This window comes from Typopeltis vanoorti, chromosome 9, assembly GCF_054136105.1.
Source record: "Typopeltis vanoorti isolate ZY-2024b chromosome 9, IOZ_Tvanoo_1.0, whole genome shotgun sequence".
Taxonomy (NCBI): Eukaryota; Metazoa; Arthropoda; class Arachnida; order Uropygi; family Thelyphonidae; genus Typopeltis; species Typopeltis vanoorti.
Genome location: NC_143557.1, coordinates 23,901,205 through 23,917,538, shown reverse-complemented (window position 1 = coordinate 23,917,538; position 16,334 = coordinate 23,901,205). Strand labels below are relative to the sequence as shown.

At 38.0% G+C, this 16,334-nt stretch overlaps 1 protein-coding gene across 4 annotated transcripts in view; it reads left to right on the top strand.

The window, feature by feature from the left end:
• The window catches only part of Cox11 (Cytochrome c oxidase copper chaperone COX11), a 177,139-nt gene extending 161,383 nt beyond the window's left edge, over positions 1 to 15,756 (top strand). For all 4 annotated transcript variants that reach the window (XM_090397989.1, XM_090397990.1, XM_090397987.1 and 1 more), the window contains one exon: positions 15,538 to 15,756. In XM_090397989.1, coding sequence (XP_090254115.1) covers positions 15,538 to 15,681 — 144 coding nt within the window. In that variant the 3' untranslated portion in view covers positions 15,682 to 15,756. The remainder of the gene's footprint in view (positions 1 to 15,537) is intronic.
• Positions 15,757 to 16,334: the final 578 nt, after the last annotated feature.

The window sequence follows — 16,334 nt, the reverse complement described above, 5'->3', positions numbered from 1 at the left end:
CCTGAGGAACGCCTGCCGATACCTTTCGTCTGGATGATAGTGTTTCATTGATTTTTATTTGCATCTGTCTTTCTTTTAGGTACGAGTGGATGATTTTCGTTAACTTAACTGGTATGTTAAATTTTATGAGTTTGTACAGGAGGCCTTGGTGCCAAACTTTGTCGAATGCCTTTGCTGCATCGATGAAGATAGCAGCTGTGTGTTGTTTCCAGTTGTAGCCTTGTGTGATGATCTCCACTAGCCGGTGTATTTGTTGGACTGTGCTGTGGCCCTTGCGGAAGCCGAACTGCTCGTTTGGTACTATTCCCATTTTGTCTGTTTCCGCTTGAAGCCTTGAGAGTATCACTTTCTCGGTCACTTTTCCGAGGTTGGGTAACAAGCTGATTGGTCTGTAGTTTTCAGGGTGTTGGGGGTTCTTTCCCGGCTTCTTCAATGGTATGATATTTGCGATCTTCCAAGCTGTGGGGAAATGTTGGTATCTGAGGACAGCGTTAGTTATGTTGACGAGATGTATTATGGCCTTTCTTGGGAGAAGTTTTATTATCCGGTTGCTTATGCCATCTGGGCCTGGAGCCTTTTTGCTGTTTAGATGGGTAATGATGTTCGTTATTTCTGCCGGAGTGGTGGGAGTGATGGGTTCTGAGTTATCTTTCTGCAGTTGTAAGGTTCTCTTAACCTGACGGTGTATCTTATATATGAGGTTGATGTTTAAGTTTGTGTAAGATGGATTACACTGTGATTCAAGTTTATCTGCTAGTGCTTCAGCTTTCTCTTTATCTGTGTGTGCCATTCCTTTCTTGGTTTGTATGGGGGGTATGATTTGATGTTTGATGCGGATAGTTCTTAGAAATTTCCAGACAGAGTGGTCTTCCGCATTGATGTTGGTCAGTTTGTCTTCCCATTTTTGGTTTCTATGTTTTTGAAGAGCCTCTCGGACCTGTCTGTTTAGGTTGTTGAGTGATCTTTTGTCTTGTGGTGCTCTTGTGTTATGGTATCGCTTTCTGGCTTTATTCTTTGCTCTTATTAGATCCATTATTTCCTCTGGGATGTGGCTGGTTGGGTGGAAGACTATGGTTTGCCTGACAGCTTTCATTGCTTTCTGGATTTGGCTGGTTAAACTGTTTATCGCTATGTCTATCTCTTCCTTTTTGCGGATGATTGGGACTGGACCGATGTGCTGTGGGAGAACATTTGCTAGCTTGTCCCATGGTATGAATGTGTGTGGAGGAGAGTGTAAGTCTGATGATCCTAGCTGGAGCTCTATGGGATTGTGGTCCGAAGAGAGTTCGTTTATTGTTTTCAGTTGGTATTGGTATTTGATATTTTTAAGAATGGCGATGTCTAGCACATCTGTGCTGCCTGTAGGGCTGTAGTGGGTTGGTTCAGTGGGACCAGCCACAACCATAGAATTGGTCAGTGCATAGTTGAATAACGTGGTGCCTTTGGTGTTGTTTGATGAACTAAACCAAGATGTGTGTTTTGCATTGAGGTCCCCTGCTATGATAATGGAGTCGTTGAATCCTAGGATGGAATCCAGATCTGTTTTCAGTATGGGTATGCTTGGTGGGTTGTAAGCAGCATAAATTTTTATGCTGTTGGCGTTGCTGGTATGTACTTCCACTCCGGTTACTTCCAGGTTCCTTGTTTTGGGTTTGGGTATTGTATTGTGATTTAGGTAGCTTTTGATGCATATAGCAGTGCCTCCTCCTCTTGCACTAAGTCTATCATTTCTGTATGTAGTGTAGCCACGTATTCTTGGGTTGTTTGCTGGCCTTAAGTGGGTTTCTCCAATTAAGATGATATCGGGACTGTGTCTGGTTGCGAATTCTTGCAGCTCCAGGACTTTGTTTGTCAATCCGTTTGCATTCCATGCGACTATCTTGAGTGACTTTGGTTTGAATTTTTTGTTCATCGTGTGTGGCTGTTATGGTAGTTTGGCTTCCTTGTGGGGGTATCTTTCTGGAAAGTGGTGAGATTCTGGATGACTGTTTTGCTAAATTCTTGCATCATGTTGTACAGCGAAGCTGTTAAGGCTGCTGTTAAATCTGGGTTTGCTTGCTCATGGGTGGTGGGGATATGATTGCTTGCAGCCTCTGCGTACGTTTTGATCTTGGTTGTGGGTCTCGTGCCTTCCTGTGTTGATGTATTTCGGATTGAAGGGTGACCTGTTTCATTGCTTTTGGTGTAAATGCGAGTGGGAGCTGGGTTATTTCTTGCCGATTCTCGATTTTTTGGGTGGTAGAGGCATCCTTTGTAATTGGCTGGGTGAGGTCCTCCACAGTTTGCACATCGTGCAGGAGTTGTGCGTGGTTTAGTACAGGTGTTGGTCTGGTGTCCCTCGCCACATTTCAGACATCTGTATGCTGCTCTGCACAATTTTTGTGCATGTCCGAACTTTTGGCATCTGTGGCATTGCCCTGCCGATGCCTTTTTCCTTAGTGGCTCTGTTGTTATTTTGAGCCTGCAGATATCTGTGATTTCGTAAATCCTTTTTTGGGTATTACTTATTTCAACAAGCACAAGTGGCATTGGCTTTTTGTCAGCTCTTATCATTCTGCTGACTTTGACTGGTGTCAGGCCTTGTTTGATTAGGTCAGCAGTGATCTCGTCGATCGTGATTCCCTCAGCAACCCCTCTGAGGACCACTTTAAGGTTTTTCTCACTTGGCAGTGAGAATGTGTGGAAGGGTAGCTTAGCGTTGTCCAACATCTTCGTCATTTTGCGGTAGTCGGTGACTGTGTCTGGCTGAATTTTTACGCCATCGTCTGTGTTTCTGGCAGTCGAGAATTTTATGTTTTGTTGGCCTAACGATTTTGAGACTAAAGTCCACTTCTCTTTGTCCCGGAGGATGACTGGTGGGACCTTTTCAGTTTTAACTTCTGTGTTCTGTGGTGTTACGTCTTCTTCCATGTGTTCTTGTTCTGTCTTCCGTCTCTTGGGTGCCTGTTCATCTTGTAAGTCTAACTGTCTATCGGTTGTTTGTGATGATGTGTTTGTGAGTTCGGCATCTGTTTCCTCTTCGTCTCCCTCTTGATCGTTGACATGTGTATAAATGTTTAGGTATCCTGGGAATTCTGTGTCAAACCTTTTCAGAATTTTCTTGAATAGGTCAAGCAGCTGATCTTTGGTAAAGGCTTGAACTAGTTCATCGGTGACGTCCATGTCTGTCCAGTTAGGGTGCGTGTGTGTGTGTGGGGGGGGATACTGGTCAATAACAAAGTCCAACTTACTAAGTAAATTAGTAGCAAGACCTTACCTTTCACTGAACACGTTTTATTCCAGATCCAATCCTCGGAATCGAGTTGGTTCGTCCATCACTGAAACACTATAATATCACTATATCACTGTAATATCACAATATCACTATAATATCACATTCCTCAATCGAGTCCTCCCTCAATACTCACTGAGTCGCCTCCGGAATCAGTTCTCATTCACGGTCTTTTTTGGCTTCCTTATATCGTACACACGGCGATTGTAAATACACTACCGTCAGTGAGAGCTCTTGACTCCATCAATATAGTTTACTTGTTCGTACTTCCTTTACAGATTTACTGAATTCCTCTCTATGTCAGGTCTTGGGCTATCACCTTAGAAGTTTCATGGATGCGATTTTCCTGCGTTATAGTTACTCAGATGTAAGGTCAGATGATCAGTGGAAATACCAGGCAGAAGCATTCGCAGGTCATCTCCACCTATAGGAGTTGCCAAATGGTGTGCCACCCTTTTTTAATAAAGTACTCTGGATTTAGAGAAGGTTGTTGAAAGTTTTATGTATTTAACCCAATCCAGAGTACTTTATTAAAAAAGGGTGGCACACCATTTGGCAACTCCTATAGGTGGAGATGACCTGCGAATGCTTCTGCCTGGTATTTCCACTAGGGCCTGGCTCCCACTGAAGAGACCTCAATAAAGGTCGAAACTAGTCTGGGTTGTGGCCCTTCCCTTAATGCATAACATTAGACATATCCGCAAGGAGATGTGTTTTGCATTATAGGAGATACTGAGATAGGAGTGTTGGTAGCTTTCTCCACCTTTGCAACGAGTTGCCCTGGTGTGGTATCACCTGACCCTAGTCCTGAAGATACTTCAGGCGCAAACTTTGTTTGCTCACACTTGGATAAAGGATTAAACTAATTTTATTATACTCTAACCAAGTGAAAAATAAACTTTCTACACTCAATAAACTTATTACACATGTAAATTACAAAAAAATTAAAATAAAGAATTTAATGTAAAACACTTCACATTTTATGGTATCATTACATCATCAAAAAAGAATGGACACTTACATGAAGAAGAATGAAATAACAACAGATATTACAGAGTGCTTTCTTTCTACTGCCTTCAGGCCAGTCATATAATTCTAAATCAGTGGGGCACTGTCAATATAGTCGTTAACACAGCAATAAAAAATCTTAACAAAAGTGCCCATGGTTCCTTTAAACACAAATTCTTTTTTAAATGCAAAGTTTAAAAAAGAAGTTAGTAAATTAAAACTTAAATTATAACAATTCCATAAAATTTGCATAATCCATATAATTAATAGATTATTCACATAGTGAATATGAGAAGTGAATGTAAAACAGAATGAATAACGAAATTAGACTATATCCTTATCGCAAAACAGATTTCTCAATCCAGGTTGAGAGATTTAATCTTGCAGAATACAGAGTTTCTAGTAGCCACAGAAAGATTCTTCACAAAAGTCTTTTCAAATTTGAGAAACACTTTAAAGCACATATGGGCAACCCCCGGCCTGCGAGCCGGATCCAGCCCTAATCTATTTCAGCAAAGTTTGTCTGATTCATAGTGGGAGAAAACATGGTGTGCCCTACTAACTCACATTAAGCTGACATCATATGACTTGTGTAAAACACACTATGTTTTCTCCAACCAAGGTCTCTTTCTCACTTTGACTAGCACGTGTGTGAACATGTTACAACATGTCAGTTCGGTACTTGCATTGGTGTTGTGCTTTGTTCAGTGCCTGCGGTGTAGAAGATAGTTTTGTTTGACAGTTCTGAATATCGCTTATAAATTTGGGACAGTATCAGCGGTTATTGCAAAAAAAAGAAAAGTAGATGTAGAGAATCGTCAATTTCAAGACAACTGGACAGAGTATTATTATTTTATTCTGAATAAAGGTTTGCCTGTATGTTTGCTGTGCAATGAATCCGTATCCGTTAACAAAGAATACAACTTGAAGAGGCACTTTACTTCGAGACATGTGGATCACCCAAAAATTGATGGACAACTATGAAAAGATGAAATACAGAAGTTGAAGAAGAACTTGGATATCCAACAGCAAATATTCAACAAGCAAAGAACGCAGCACCACAGCATTGTCAAAGCCAGCTTTTTGGTAAGCGAAAAAATTGCTAAGCATTCTAAGTCATTTGGTGAAGGAGAATTTATCAAAGAATGTCTGCTGGATGTTGCAAGTATAATATGTCCTGAAAAGAAAAAAGACTTCAAGAATATTTGTTTGTCGAGACGTACTGTTGTCCGACGGACAGAAATTATGGCTGATGATATCAAAAAAAGTTTAAAAGAGAAGATTGCTAGATTGGAAGCATTTTCGATTGCTTTGGATGACAGCGCCGATGCCTCCGATACAGCACAACTAGCAATATTTATTCGAGGAGTTGATGCGGATTTCAACATCACAGAAGAATTATTGCTTCTTTGGCTGTTAAAAGGAACAACTAAAAGGTATATTTACCGGTGAAGATATATTTGAAACAGTCAACACAGTCTTCAAGAAATTTGGGCTTAAATGGAGTTCACTATCTGGCATATGCACTGATGGAGCTCCTGCAATGGGTGGTGCACAGAAGGGATTTATTGGAATAGTTCATGAAAGAGCAATAGAACTACAAATCCATCCGGAAAATTTAACAAATTTTCACTGCATTATCCACCAACAAAATCTGTGTGCAAAATCGATTAAATTCACAAATGTTATGGAAGTTGTAGTAGCCAGTATTAACTTTATTAAGTCACTTGCACTCAATCGCCAATTTAAGGAGTATTTGGCAGACCTATTTTCGGATTATGAAGATGTGTCTTATTATTGTGAAGTGAGGTGGTTGAGTAAAGATAAAATGTTAAAACGATTTTATGATCTGACAAGACATAAAATTTGAAACAGTCAACACAGTCTTCAAGAAATTTGGGCTTAAATGGAGTTCACTATCTGGCATATGCACTGATGGAGCTCCTGCAATGGGTGGTGCACAGAAGGGATTTATTGGAATAGTTCATGAAAGAGCAATAGAACTACAAATCCATCCGGAAAATTTAACAAATTTTCACTGCATTATCCACCAACAAAATCTGTGTGCAAAATCGATTAAATTCACAAATGTTATGGAAGTTGTAGTAGCCAGTATTAACTTTATTAAGTCACTTGCACTCAATCGCCAATTTAAGGAGTATTTGGCAGACCTATTTTCGGATTATGAAGATGTGTCTTATTATTGTGAAGTGAGGTGGTTGAGTAAAGGTAAAATGTTAAAACGATTTTATGATCTGACAAGACATTGCAGATTTTATGGACATAAAAGGAAACAATTAACCAAGTAAAAGATGATGAGAGGGTGTGTGATTTAGCATTCCTTGTAGATGTCACCGGATACCTAAACGAACTTTATGCATGGACATGTCAAAGCTTTTTGTAATAAACTAAGATTATTGGAAAGTCAGATAGTAGAAAGAACTAAGAATTGTTATCATTTTCCTACTCTAGCAACTCATAAAAATATCCCTTATAATTGTTATGGAGATGAACTGAAGGCACTAATAGAGCAATTTGTACAAGGTTTGCTGACTTCAAAAACAAAGACTCCTCATTCGCTATATTTGCTCGTCGGATGGATGCTGATGTAAATAATGTGCCAGAAAACTTACAGATAGAACTTATTGAGCTTCAGGCAGATTTATTGCTAAAATCACAATTTAACAACATTGCTTTGACGGATTTTTATAAATTTTATTTGGTGGAAGAAAAATATACAAATTCACGTGCCTTTTAAAAGAAAAATCATTTGTCTTTTCGGCAGCACATGTATGTGTGAACAGTTTTTTTCGAGGATGAAATACAATAAATCAAAAATTCGGACAAGAATAACAGACGAAAACCTCGAAAATTCTATGCGATTATCCTTAAGTAAATTAATGTCAATATTGATAGTCTCATAGTTGAAGTACAAGGCCAATCTTCATTAAATTGTTATGTCATTCATTATATTATAAAATTTATGTACAGCTTTATACCAAAACATTATATTATAAATAAATGAAATATGAAGTAGCAACTTGTTTTAATTCATTTAATATTAATTTATTTTATTTAATAATTTGGTCCGGCCCTTGACTTGGAGACAGAATGATAATTTGGCCCCCAAACTAGGAAAGGTTGCCCATGCTTGCTTTAAAGAATGCTCTGACATTCTCCACAGTCAACCTAATCTAAATTGTAATGATGGCCTAAAAATTTAAAAATTCTGGGAAATGGTGACTCTGAAACTGTAAATTATTATTATTATTATTATTATTACGGGTATCTCCATGGAGTCAGTAGACTCATCGCGGGAGACCCAAACTAGCAAAACAATATCTGTCATATCTCTTCTTGAATTCATTTACAGATGAAGAGCTCACAACAAAGTCAGGCAATGAATTCCACTCATTCACCACCCTCCAGGCAAAAAACCTTGTTCTGACACCTTTGTTAACCACACTCTTCTTTAATTTCCAGAGATGACCTCTTGTTCTTCCATCACTATCACACAGCTGAAACATTTCCCCTGCATCAATCCTATAAAAACCTTTTAGTAATTTGAATGTTTCTATCATATCCCCCTCTTCTTCGCCTATCAACCAATCTCTGCAATCCACAAGCTCTCAATCTATCAATGTAGGGAGCATTTTTTATATCACTCACCAACTTGGTCACTCTTCTCTGAACCCTCTCCACAGCCTCCTCATCTCCAAGGAATCCAGGTGACCAGACCTGAGCACAGTAATCCAAATGTGGAAGTATCAATGCTTTATAAAGGGGAATAATAACCTCTTTATCTCTGGATGTCAGTGTGTTCCTCAACAACCAAGTAATCCTATGTGCAATCTTCGACACCTTAGCAGTGTGTCCTCTGAACTTCATCTCCTTATCTACCAATACCCCTAAGTCCCTAGCCTCATCAATCTCTTGGAGTACCTTTCCATCTATGTAGTACACAGCTGGTAATCTTTTAATCCCAAAATGCAAGACTTTACACTTTTCCACATTGAACTGACATCCATTTTCTTTTGCCCATTTTACCAGCTTATTTAAATCCTCCTGCAAACTTTCAACATCAGCTTGATTTTTTATTGCACTACACAACTTTGCATCATCAGCAAACAACTGAATATCTCCCTTTAAGCCGTTTCCTATATCATTTATATACAAATTAAACAACATTGGCCCAAGCACAGAGCCCTGAGGCACACCACTGGTCACCTGCCTCATTCTATTCATAATATATTGTATATATGTAGTTTTTACATAATTTTTAATGTATGTATGCGTATATATTTATAGGTTGATGATTCTATGTTACAGGTTGATTTAGTTGTTCGTTCTTTTTTATGCATACTTTTTCATATTTACTTTACATGAATAATCTATAAATTGTATTCTAATGCAATTTTATGGAAATTGTATAATTTTATTTTTAATTGTTGTTTAAGAGAATACTTGCACCATGGGAGGTTTCTTTAAATGAACATAAAAAACACAATAATAATAGGAACCTAATAATAGTAATAGTATTCATTTAAGGCCATATATTTCAGGTTGAATATTACAGGCCATTATCAGTGGCGACAATAGTTAATTATAAAATAGAATATGAACAATGGATTGATTTCAGTAAGAGCCACTTGGTTTTATACATAAACCAAGGCAATGGTATCACTAAGGGAATATTGCAATATTAATTATTAATTAGCTATTTAAAATAAAAATAAAAATTGATGTGATTAGAATAAGTTCAGATGGTGAAATAAAGTTTCAGCACTTTCTTTAAATAAAAATAAAAATTGATGTGATTAGAATAAATTCAGATGGTGAAATAAAGTTTCAGCACTTTCTTTAAATAAATGTTTAAATGTATACCAACATTGATGAAGTAAGCATGTTTCAGACCATAAGATATTGTAGTCTGTATCTGTTCTGTGCTGTGTCAAGTCAGATTTACTGTTGCTAATATAGGATTGATGTTCTTGTATTCTCTTTTCTACAGAGCATTCAGTTTGTCCCAAGTAAGACCAAGTCACAAGGAACTTGGTAGATACCAGATACCAGGGGAGATAGAGGAGACTGTTTATCTTTTGACAGTAGAAACCATGCTGATAATTTGTTGATAGGAAGAAAAGTAGCCACTAAATTATATTTCTTAAGAATTTTGGAAATAGATTCTGAAATACCAGAAATGTATGGGATTGGAACTTGACATACTGTTTCCTTGTTATTTAAGCTAGGATTATAGGAATTAAAAGGCTGTTGTGTGGTCCTTTCTGAGAAGCTACTGACTTTCATGTATCATTTGATGTTTAAGAGTTCCTGATGATAGTCAAGATGTGGAACAAACCGTATGAGAACATCACATAATTCCAGTCTTCTGTGATGGATTGCTGTTGAATGTAGTGACCAGTGAAAGTAGGCTTCTGATAAATTATTATTATTATTATTATTCAGGCCTCCAAGCAGTCAAAAGACTCATCGAGGGAGGTCCTTCCTAAAAAAATGGAAGTAATTTTCACTCTAAAAGAAATGGCATATGCCCATGAATTTGTAAAGGGTGCCAAAAACCTAGCTAGGCTACTGTTTCCATGAGTTCCTCATAGTTTCATTGGCCAGAGCAATAGAAAGTACTTTGTAATGTCTGCTGTCATTCTATTATGCTTCATGTAACTGTCTTTTCTTTTTGTGTCTGCCCTCTGATGATGTGATGAAAATGAAATGAGACATTTATTTCCGTTTATATAATTTACATATACAGTAAGTTCATCATGTGTAAGAATTACATTTGTATTAATAATTAAATTCACATGTGAACCTCATAAGAGCTACTCACTGAATGAAAGTATTTTGATATAAACTATTTCATCTGTACTGTTGATTTTATTTTATTTATTATTATTTTGCTATCAATACCTTTCGTTGCAATGGACAAGAGAAAATAATATCATACACGAATAAACGACATTGATTATGTACCCAATCAACTGTTAGAGACTGCTTTCAAAAACTGTGTGTGTGTGTGCATAATTTTTAATACTATAAATCACATGCCATTGAGTGCATTCATCTTTTTTATTGAGTATTAGTTTTGACTTTATTCACCTCATGAATTCTCTGAAAGAAAGAAATTGTGTCAACAGTGATAACATCATGTTGAAGGCTTAATGGATTTTTTATACCCTAAAAAGATTAAAATAGAATTTAATACTTCCTATATTTCGTCCTAGTCACTAGAACATCTACGGAGATTACAAAAACAACTAATGTAACATGCACACAAATATCATACAATACTAAGCCCAACCACGTGGGTGACGCTAAAGTCCTATCTAGGTGGAGCACCCTCTAAGGACGGTAGTAGGTGGCCTGGAATGTAAGGTGGGACCTCTGGTGATGAGTGTTTCCCAAATCTTCGGAAGCTTAATGCAACCATATTTATTAAGATTTGGTTGGTTTCTGAGATCTGCTGCTGCTTCTAAGAAAAGTCTCTCTTTCTTGAATTTGCTGTGGTGGAGCATAGTGGTTTTCTTCCATGATACCCTGTGGGTGGTGTCCAAAACATGGTCAGCCAAGCCTCAATGACCATAGTTGTGTTTACAGATGTAAGACTTGTGTTCCTCCAGGCGGGCAGATGCTGATCTACCTGTTTGTCCAAAGTATGCCAGCTTACAGGAACAGGGTACTTTGTAAACTTCAGGCAGAGAGAGGAGGGAGCTGATCTTTCGTAGAATGGATAAGGGTAGCAAGTTTGCGGTGGGGCTTATATGCTGTGTGTAGGTTGTACTTTTTTAGAATCTTGGCTATTTTTTTGGATGTGCCATGGATGTAGGGTATGGTGATGGCATTTTTAAAATCTTGTTGACGAGAAGGACAGGGAATGGGAAAGGAACTGATTATTTTTTTGATACTGTGATCGCTGTAGCCATTGGAGAGGAAAGTGCTGTGTTTGTGGTTAAGCTCAGCAGTGAGGGCGGTTCCACTGGAACAAAGATTGTGGGCTCTTTTGGTAAGAGTTTTAATAATGCCATATTATTGAGAGGGGTGGTGGTGGGAGAGTTTGTGAATGTATCTGCCTGTGTGTGTGGGTTTTCTGTATACAGTGAAGGCAAGTGTATCATTATGTTTATTATTTTAACGGTATAATAGAACACAGAAACTAAGTAAATAATTAATTTATTGACTTGATGCTGATATTTCGCTGGTATTATAACCAGCATCTTCAGAGCACAAAAACACTGTTTGTCACAATACGCGAGACTAAAACAACATGGTGTACTTAACCAAAATTGTAGCAGCAACACAAAGACTAGAGTCCTGATTTTGGCGCCCTCTATCTGAAAAAAAAAAAAAAAAAAAAAAAAAAAAACGCTATCATATATTACTAGAGTCCTAGAAAAGTGCTAGTTTTTTCTTAATATGACTGTCTCCCAGATCTTCGGCAAGTTAATACAGCCATATTTGTTGAGATTTGGAGTGTGTTTTAGGGCTTCTGTCGCCTCTAAGAACAATCTCTCTGATTTATATGGGTTTCTGTGTAGTACTTTTGTGTTTTTCCAGTTGATCCTGTGTGCAGGGATATCCAGAGCATGGTCTGCTAGGCCCGACTTCCCATAATGATATTTCCGGACGTATCGTTTATGTTCGCTGATGCGGATATTCACAGTTCTTCCTGTTTGACCGTAGTAGGCTTGATTGCATGAGCAGGGTACTTGGTAGACTCCTGGATGTGATAAAGGAGGAATGCTGTCCTTGGGTGAGCGGATGAGGGTGGCTAATTTGCTACATGGTCTGAATGTGGTGCGTAATTTATGTTTATTGAGGATTCTTGAGATCTTTTCGGATGTGCCTTTAATGTAGGGGATGGTGACTGTTTTGTTGTAGTTCTCTGTGGTAGATGGTGGGAGGGGTTTCTTAGGAGTGTTTAGTATTTTGTTTATTTTTTGTGGATTGTAGCCGTTGGCCAAGAAGTTGTGGCGTTAGTGAGTCAGTTCAGCAGTCAGAGCCTTGTCATTTGAACAGATTGCTCTCGCTCTATGGGTTAGCGTTTTTAATATGCCATATTGTTGAGAAGGATGATGGTGTGATTGTTTGTGTAAGTATCTGCCTGTATGTGTGGGTTTTATAGAGGGCGCCAAAGGATATTACAGATAGAGGGCGCCAAAATCAGGACTCTAGTCTTTGTGTTGCTGCTACAATTTTGGTTAAGTACACCATGTTGTTTTAGTCTCGCGTATTGTGACAAACAGTGTTTTTGTGCTCTGAAGATGCTGGTTATAATACCAGCAAAATATCAGCATCAAGTCAATAAATTAATTATTTACTTAGTTTCTGTGTTCTTTTATACCGTTAAAATAATAAACAACATGTTCGACGAACACATAAGTCTGTCCACACGTTTAAGTGTATCATTAGGCAGGCGTGTGACTAAGGTGTCTAGGAAGGGTAAACAATTGTTCTTTTTCTTTTCCATGGTAAACTGGATTTTTGGATGTAGGCTATTGAGATGACTGAGGAAGGAGTCTAATGTGTCTGGGTCATGAGGCCAAATAGAGAACACATCATCTACATATCTTAGCCAGATAGAAGGTTTGAGTGGGGCTGAGTCTATGGCTCGTTTTTCGAAATCTTCCATATAAAAATTGCCAGGGGGGGTGAGAGGGGGGAACCCATGGCGGTTCCCTCTATCTGCTTGTTGATTTTGTTCTTCCAAGAGAAATACCCAGAGTTAATGGCAAAGGAAAAGAGATCTAAGATGTCAGAAGGAAAAACGTTTTCTAAGAGAGATAAGGTTAAGGGAATATTGGTAAACAAAGTTAAGGGAATATTGGTAAACAAAGAGGAGATATCAAAGCTTACCAATATGTCTGCATTATTCAAGGTTAAATTTTCTGGGAAGGATTTAAAGCGGGCCGAGTTTTTTATATAGGAAGTGGACCTTCCGGTGAAGGGGGGGGGCGCAGAGAGTTGGCTAGCTGTTTAGACAGTCTGTAGCAAGGTGCATTGGGCATTGGTGGCATCTACTATAGGCCTGAGTGGGGAATTGGGTTTGTGGATTTTTGGTAAACCGTATATTTGGGGGGGGGGGGAGCGGAAAGGTTTAAGTTTTTTCGTGATGTCAGGGAGCCAGGAAGATACTTTTTTAAGTAAGATTTTTAATTTCTTAACGTGCTCTAGCGTGATGTAGGTAACGCGATTCCAGAGGATAATATTCATTTTACGATTGTATTCACTGGTATTAAGAACAACTGTGGCATTACCCTCATTTGCTCTGGTGAAGACGATACTTTTTTCTTTCCGTAGTTTCAGGAGAGCTGTGCGTTGGGCATACGATAAATTACCTTTTGGAGGCGAAGAATGAGGGAGGACGTTGGCTATGTCAAGTCTGATGTTGTTGGCTATCTCCAACAGTAAGCGACTGATCTCCCGTTCGATGTTAACCATTACATCAAGCACCGGCACTTCCTTCGGAGCGACGGCAAAATTCTTTAAGGAAAGGTTTAAGTTTTTTTGTGATGTCAGGGAGCCAGGAAGATACTTTTTTAAGTAAGATTTTTAATTTCTTAACGTGTTCTAGTAGGTAACGCGATCGCGGAGGATAATATTCATTTTACGATTGTATTCACTGGTATTAAGAACAACTGTGGCATTACCCTTATTTGCTGTGGTGAAGACGATACTTTTTTCTTTCCGTAGTTTCAGGAGAGCTGTGCGTTGGGCATACGATAAATTACCTTTTTGAGGCGAAGAATGAGGGAGGACGTTGGCTACGTCAAGTCTGATGTTGTTGGCTATCTCCGACGGTAAGCGACCGATCTCCCGTTCGATGTTAACCATTACATCAAGCACTGGCACTTCCTTCGGAGCGACGGCAAAATTACAGCCGAGGCAAAGGGCATTGACAGCATCGTCATTGAGCCTTTTGGAAGAGAGGTTTACTACTGTCTGGAGTGGTTGAATTTGTGGTTGTGGTTTGTCTTTAACCAGGTTGTTATATTTCTTAACGTGTTTATTTTTTATTTTTTGAAATTCTCTCTGTGCGGAAGTTTCCGAAATGCCAGAGAGAACCGACCAAAGTTCAGGGTTAAGAACGGTGGAGAGCTCTGAATGTAAGGAGCCAATGGCGGCGTTCGTCACTGATAGGGTGGCACGAGTAGAGGCGATTTGCTCGCGTAGTAATGCCAGGCTGGCACGGTTGTATATACGGAGTGCTTTTTTGGAATGGAAATTGATCTTCAATTTAACGCAGTTCGGTATCACTCTTGTATCCCGACATCTTTTTAAAAAGGCCAACCTATTTAGTTAACTAGATAGTCGTAGTTTTGACTTACCGTATTGCTTGGATTTGCGTGCTAAATCTTCTCCATGAATGATTAGAATTCGTGTGTAGAGGCTTAAGTGCTGTGAGGAAGGACATCGTGTTGGAGGCTTAATGGATTTTTTACAACACTCAAAAAGGATTAAAATAGAATTTAATACTTCCTATATTTTTGTAATTTAATGTAATTATGTATTATTATAATGTATGTATTAATGTAAAAAATCCGTTAAGTTTCCAACATGATGTCCTCACAGCACTTAAGCCTCTACACACAAAAGAAGTGATAACATCAGTTAGGTGGCATTGTTCTTTATCTCATGATATATATATATATATATATATATAATTTGGTCTTAGGAAAGTTGAACTGAATTAAAAAGATCTTAGTTATCTTTCTGACACACACACACACACACATACTCTCAAGTGTTTCTGAAGAGAGTATTATTCATTATACACTTGATAGTGGTGATAATAGTACCCGTTTAAATAACTGTATTTGCCTTATCAGTGCATCATTTTCAGAAAATGCTGTCACAACTTTGTCTGCCACTTTTTCAAGTAAATAAAAACTTAACATTTATTGTAATAATAAAAATATTATATATTTTATTTTTATTATATAATTATATATTTATCTGACCCTTCAATTATCAGAACAGCAAGTTCTTATTATTGAAGGGTCAGATAATTGAAATAAAATTGCAAGTGATCTACCAGAAGTCACTTGTGACATGCAAAGGTGAATTAATTGAAGGGTTGTTGTTTTCAAGATTGGTAAATGGTAGATTACTGTGTGTTTGAGTGTGAGTGAGTGATATATTTTCTGAAATAGGACATTAACTACCAATAAGTTAATTAATTTTTTTTATTCAACTACAAAATTCTCTTTCTTTTTTTTTACCATCCCTTGCTCTCTCTTTTATAGGTTGACATGCCTGTTTTCTTTTATTTGGATCCTGAATTTGCTGAAGATCCAAACATGGAAAATATTAATGAAATAACTCTTTCTTACACATTTTTTGAAGCAAAGCCAGGTTTGGATCTACCTGCATCTGCTTTCAAGTTATAAATTATAAAATAAATATATTTTTTGTATTTTGTTGCATCATTATGTAAATTTGTAATAAAATTTAAAAATAGTTTATTTGTGCAGTTGCTTACTTATTGATTGATGATAAGAAATTAGAAATATCAATATCTTCAACATTAATCTCTAAAATATATTATTATTATTATTATTATTATTTAGGCCTCCAAGGAGTCAAAAGACTCTCGTGGGAGGTCCTTCCTAGGAAACACAAGTCTATCAAGACACAACGTGGGAAGTCTCTCCCAGGAAATACAAAGTCTATCATACCACTCCTTAAACTCATTGACCGTTCTTGCTCTCACCATTCTGTCAGGCAATGCATTCCACAGTTCAACCACCCTCCATACAAAGAAACCACTCCTCAACCTCTTGCTCACAGTTTCCTTTCGTAACTTCCAGGGATGTCCCCTTGTCATTCCTTCCCACTGTTCAACCAAGCTAAAGAACTCCCCAGTGTCAACAGTTTAAAAGTCTCAATCATACACCTCTCCTCCTTCTATCCACCAAACTCTGCAGTCCGCATTCCCTCGGCTGATCCTCATAACTAACATTGTACAGTCCTGAAACTGTCTTCGTTATCCACCTCTGTACCCTTTCCACAGTTAATTTGTCCCCTTCAAATCCTTGGGATC